The 6,090-nt window shown below is 35.5% G+C and overlaps 1 protein-coding gene across 2 annotated transcripts; it reads left to right on the forward strand.

Moving 5' to 3' along the window:
- The first annotated feature begins 2,212 nt into the window (after positions 1-2,212).
- On the forward strand, positions 2,213-5,875 carry LOC113287621 (beta-glucuronosyltransferase GlcAT14A-like). Of its 2 annotated transcripts, none has more exons than XM_026536409.1 (5): positions 2,213-2,363; positions 2,874-3,610; positions 3,698-3,773; positions 3,865-3,980; positions 4,876-5,875. In XM_026536409.1, the coding sequence occupies exons 2-5, from the start codon at positions 3,034-3,036 to the stop codon at positions 5,373-5,375; spliced, it is 1,269 nt and encodes a 422-aa protein (XP_026392194.1). In that variant the 5' UTR covers positions 2,213-2,363; positions 2,874-3,033; the 3' UTR covers positions 5,376-5,875. The 2 variants fall into 2 exon arrangements, with proteins under 2 accessions (XP_026392194.1, XP_026392195.1); XM_026536410.1 differs by having other exon boundaries at positions 2,358-2,434.
- The last annotated feature ends 215 nt before the right edge of the window (positions 5,876-6,090 follow it).

A 6,090-nucleotide genomic window follows, 5' to 3' on the forward strand; every position in this document is an offset into this window, starting at 1 on the left:
TTTAACTACACATCACACAAGCCATATGCATGACAATTTGCACGTTTAACTAGCATTGGCAGACTATGGATGTGTAACTAGTAGTTACACATGCTAATTAAATATGTAACTTCTAGGTACACAAGCCAAATAAATGTGTATCTACTAGTTACACATGCAAATTAGATGTGTAACTTATAGTTACACATGCTAATTTGATGGGATATGCATATGTAACTTATAGTTACACATGCTAATTTGATGGGATATGTTATAGTGGTTATATTTATGAAATTGAGAAAAGAACATCAAGTCCTAGTAGTAGGGAGTAGTAGTGGATGCAGATTAGACTAATTAGATGCAGGTTATACTTATAGTTACACATAATAATTAGATGTGTAATTTCTAGTTACACATGATGATTGTATGTGTAACTTATGCTAATATGCATGTGTAACTATTGTTTACATGTGTAACTACTGATTACACATGCATTTTGTTTTCCTGGGTTCATATATATACCCTGCTGAATCAGTTGTGTGATCATTTTTTGCGATATTAATGTGCTAGCACAAGGTTCTCAGGTGTTTGTATTATTCTGCCAGTATAATTACTGTCTGAAGCTTTACTTTCTGTTGCTTAAAATGTCCTTCGTCATCGATAATATGAAAATGGCTTAGGTACATCTAGACTAGCGCTGTAAAACGTCTTTCTGTTAATACAGTGCTAACAACGTCTTTCTGCTGAAGCAGTGATATCTTAATTAAGAGCTTCTCATTCACTTGCAAGGTTAACTGTATTATTTTATGACTGGTAATTGCTTGATAGTCACCTCTCGTTTTTGCTAGTGTTATTCATTTAGAGATGGATTTGCTGATTTTATGTTGACATATCTAAGTCAGATGCATGTGTAACTCCTAGTTACATAATTCAGATGCATGTGTATCTGCAAGTTACACATGTTAATTAGATGTGTAACTTTTACTTACACATACTGATTTTGTGTACACATATCAATATGTATGTGTAACTCCTAGTTACACTAGTCATATGCATGTGTAACTGCTAGCTACACTAGCCAGATGAATGTGTATCTCCTAGTTACACATGTTATATGCATGTGTAACTCTCAGTTACACAATTCAGATGCATGTGTAACCGCTAGCTACACTAGTCAGATGCTTGTGAAACTGAAATATACATTGTTTTATGTACTGTTCATTTTAATCGTATAAATACTGATTGCTTGTTGTTATATTTCAGGTTTTAGATAACTTCATAAAAGCTAATTGCTTAAACGTGGTAATGGTCTCGCTGGAACTGGAGTTGACGCTGAATACACAAGTCAGATGCATGTGTAACTCTCAGTTACACTAGATAGACACATATGTAACTCTCAATTACACTAAACAGATGCGTGTGTAACTTCTAGTTACACATGCTAAGAAATTATTGCAAATGAATATTAAAGTAATAACTTTTTTTTTGTGTTTTTTTTTTGATGTCTATTTATTTGCATATATATACAAGTGTAACTTTGCATTACACATATCATAAGGATGTGTAACTTCTGGTTACACATGCCATATGCATGTGTAACTTCTGTTTACACCTTCACACTGTATTTTAATAATTTCGGGTCTAGATTTAATAATTTTGGGCCTAGATTTAAATTTTATTTAATTATGGGCTTGATAATATGCATAAGGGTATCAAGATCTTTTAAAAACTCGGGGCCTAGATTTAAACTTTTTTTAATTAAGGGCCTCATATTATGGGTTATCCATGAATTGGACCTGAGCCTAATTTAAGAAGCCGATAGTTTAAGAAGCTTGTAAAAACTTTTGTCGCAAGATCCCGACCTCAGATTTAACTGTAAAACTACATCCCAAAATCGAAAGTCCACGTTCCATATTTATAATATATTCACCTGTATGTTTTTCCTGGTACAAATCAATCAATTGCCTTTATTGATAGCTCAATCAATTGCCTTTATTGATAGCTCAGACAAATCGTCACTTTCGAGGCTTATATCATCAACAATATAAGTTAAAACTCCGTGATCTAACATACTGCCAAATGGAGAGCTTGAGATAATTGTATTGTATTATTATTATACCGTAGGTTAGTTGTATTTGATCAGAAGGAGTTAGTAGTAGTTAGTAGTCGTTGGTCAACCGTTAATCCGTGATGAGTGGTGACTTAGCACAACTAAAATCCCTGAACCACATCTCACGTTCCTTGATGTGCTTTTGATATTATGTTACTAATCCTATTTTAATCAAACTCTGCTTTTATTTCTCTCTACATTCTTGTTCGAACACGAAAAGAAGATTATAAGGTTCTAATTCTGAATCGTATTCAGTGTTTCAGATATATTTATGGTTAGTTTTTCTTTCTCTAGATCATTATCTTTTCTCTTTCTAAAAATCTAATGATTCATTCATTTTACATTGTAAGAGAAGTTCTTGTTTATCTATGTTATTTATTCAAAGTATAGCATGAATTTTATGATTTGTTTTGATCGATTGGTTATCCAAATTATGCCTTTTATTTCCAGGTTTAGTTTCAATTCAGAATTTGATTTGATTATATATTCTCTGTGTTTATTTTGGATTGGATTTGTCTTTGCTTTGTTCGTATTATAACTGATTATAGATTTCGTAGTTAAGGTGTTTGAAGAATTGTCTCTGTTAGAAAAGTTAAAAAGGAAAATTCTTTGTTTGTTAGCTAGCAAGCTAGTACATTGATAGAAACGACTTGTAATCTTCACTTTTATCTTATTCGTTCATTCTAGATACCGATCTTCTGAGATTTATTTATTTCTGGGTTAAGTATTTCTATATATTAATCTTCTGTTTCAACTCTCAAATTGAATTCTGTTGAATCTACAGGTACGTTGAATTCCTCAATTTGGACGTTTTGCATCAGCTGCTGATCCGATTTCAGAGCTGGATGCATTAATGGTGCGCTTTTTGCTCTTAAGTCATGTCATACATATTAGGAGATTGAATGTAGAAAATATTAAGTAAAAACCTATGAGAAGATTCAGTAATGGGAGCCATAAATATTGAGAAGAAATGGGTGCTTTCTTTCTTCATAAGCTCCTTTATATGTGTCTTTCTCCTTGTTACTTCTTTCAACCTAGGTCTTGTTTCTTCATTAGATAGAATCAATTCAATTTTTTCAATTTTCTCAAGAGGTGTATCTGGGAACCAAACAGACAATCCTGCCTTTATTGAAACAAAACTTAAACAACCTCCTCCACCACCAGCAGCACCTTCTGTTCCACGATTTGCTTATCTGGTTTCTGGATCAAAGGGTGATCTAGAGAAGCTTTGGAGAACTCTAAAAGCTTTATATCATCCATGGAATCATTACATAGTGCATCTGGACTTAGAGTCATCGGTTGAAGAGAGATTGGAGCTTGCTTCTCGGGTAGAGAGGGAACCAATTTTCGTCAAGACTGGGAATGTTTACATGATAAAGAAAGCAAACATGGTCACTTACAGAGGACCCACGATGGTTTCCAATACACTTCATGCGTCTGCAATTCTTCTCAGGAAAAGCAAAGAATGGGACTGGTTTATAAATCTTAGCGCCTCGGATTACCCTCTTGTGACACAAGATGGTTCGTATTTTACTTTCATGACTGTTCGATATTCTGTTATATATGTGACTTTAGATTATTTTAATTTATCCAATTTCAAATATGCAGATCTTCTCTCCACTTTTATGACAGTGAACAGAACACTGAATTTTATAGAACACACAAGTCGGTTAGGGTGGAAGGAGTGAGTTTATTTCCTTGTTCCTTTCTCGGTTTGCATTTCTTTTGACTGTTTGGATAGCACTCATTAATCCCGAATTTGTTGTCTTGAGCAGGGGTCAAAGGGCAAAACCTGTCATTATTGATCCAGGGCTATATGGAACAACAAAACAGGATGTTTTCTGGACTACAGAAAAAAGAGAGGTGCCAACAGCATATAAACTGTTTACAGGTTAGCTTTCTCTCTCCTTATGGGTCCTTGAGCCTTAGAGAAAGATTAGATGGGTAATTAATAAATAGTGATGCATTTAAGACTACCCACGAGTTAACCAGACTTGAAACTACATGAGGGCTTGTTAACAGAGAGAACAGAAACATTGATTCCTTGTTACTTCCCTTTTTGAGCTTTAGTTGAAGCATATGATAAGTCTGAAAATTCCTCCACCTTCGTGTTCACATTAGTAACATGTAACCTATATAGTTCAACCATATGAATTTAAGTAGAGTGTACGCTCTAAAAGAAGGATAGGTTAAGAAATTGAATTCATTATGTATGAATGTTATGTTATGAGGAAAAAAAACATCAGTTAAAACCTTAAACCTTTAGCCACGTCGATTAGAAGAAACCATATGTTTAGGATACATATTCCCATTATGAAGCCTTCTAATTACTCCCAGCTTAAGTAAGTGGAGCTACAGCTAGTCAAGCTTGTTGAGGGGTAGCGATTATGGTATTATTTGCAGAATCTTGGTGGAGAAGATATCCTGTGACTACAATTATCACATTTTTATGTTATTGTTGTATGAATTGTAGTGAACGATTGGGGTTCTATGGTTGTTATATATATACCATGTCTATCGGAAAATTGATGGTTGTTGTACTTTAAAATTTTCGTATTGAGGTTTTGTTGTCCTCCACTAACGTGGCATTCAAGAAGATGTGCCATGTGATTGCTGGGTGCCTGGATCGTTTTTATAGTAAAAAGGGCGGTGGAATTGAAATAAAAAGCTTTTTACCTACTAGCTTGAACGTAACCGTAGATGCTTCCCTAGCTTGAATTTATGATGGTTAACAAGCTGTAAAATTTAGGTTCCTCTAGGGTGATTAACACAATATTTTTTTGCAGGTTCAGCATGGATGATTCTATCTCGTTCGTTTGTGGAATATATTATATGGGGCTGGGATAACTTGCCAAGAACACTCCTTATGTACTACTCCAACTTCTTATCTTCTCCTGAAGGGTATTTCCACACAATCATCTGCAATGTGCCCGAATTCGCAGAAACTGCAGTCAACCATGATATGCATTATATTTCATGGGACAATCCCCCAAAACAGCATCCTCATGTTCTGAACATAAATGACACTTTTAAGATGATTCGCAGTGGTGCTCCATTTGCTCGGAAATTTAAGCGAGATGACCCCGTCTTGGATAAGATCGACAAAGATCTTCTTCACCGCGAAAATAACAGCTTCACTCCAGGGGGTTGGTGTTCTGGCAACCCTCCATGTTCTGAGGTTGGGGAGCCTAATAAGCTCAAACCAGGACCAGGAGCGCGTAGACTTGGCACCCTCATGTCTCGAATAGTCTATTCCCCGAGATTTAATCAAACCCAGTGTAAATAAATTAGATGGATCGAGCCATTTTTCCCTTACTGTGGCCGAAAGAGCAATATTTTGTCTATTCCATTGAGAGAGCTTCTCTCAACCCCCTTCTTTTCTGCGCCATCTTTTGATATTTTTTCTTCCTTTTCCGGGGTGAACTGGAATAACACGATCGACATTATGAAGGTGATGCCACTGAAATACCCAAGGAGCAGGGCGTATGATCCATGGAATGACTAAACTACGGAGATCTTCGGACGAAAAGGGTCGTCATATAGAGTTCGCAATACGAGAGAGAAATGGATTCTTCCACTTTTAAGTATTTCGCCATACAAGAAACGCAGAATCTGTAACTAAGAATAACGCATACGCTTTAGAAAACCTGTCGGACACAACTTGCTGTATCTTGTTTTTATCGGGAAAATTCCTTTTTCATATATACTATATGAAAATTACACATTCTATTGTACCAAGGGATTTGATCTCAACCTCAACGTCAGATTTAATTTAAAATTCTTGGATGCGGGACTCACCGTTAGGTTTTATTATTTAAAAAAAAAGACCCTGCGAAGAGGCATATATTTAGCCGCTTGTGGAGAAAAAATCTCTCCAAGCGGATAATCATTAGCCGCTTAGTCTCTTTATTTGGGACTTCCATGGTCAGAAAAACCCTCTTTCACTCAATCCTCACTCAATTTGGCAGTGAATGAGTGTTAAAACACTCATTTCCATAGCC

Source organism: Papaver somniferum, chromosome 6 (assembly GCF_003573695.1).
Source record: "Papaver somniferum cultivar HN1 chromosome 6, ASM357369v1, whole genome shotgun sequence".
In the NCBI taxonomy this organism is placed as follows: domain Eukaryota; kingdom Viridiplantae; phylum Streptophyta; class Magnoliopsida; order Ranunculales; family Papaveraceae; genus Papaver; species Papaver somniferum.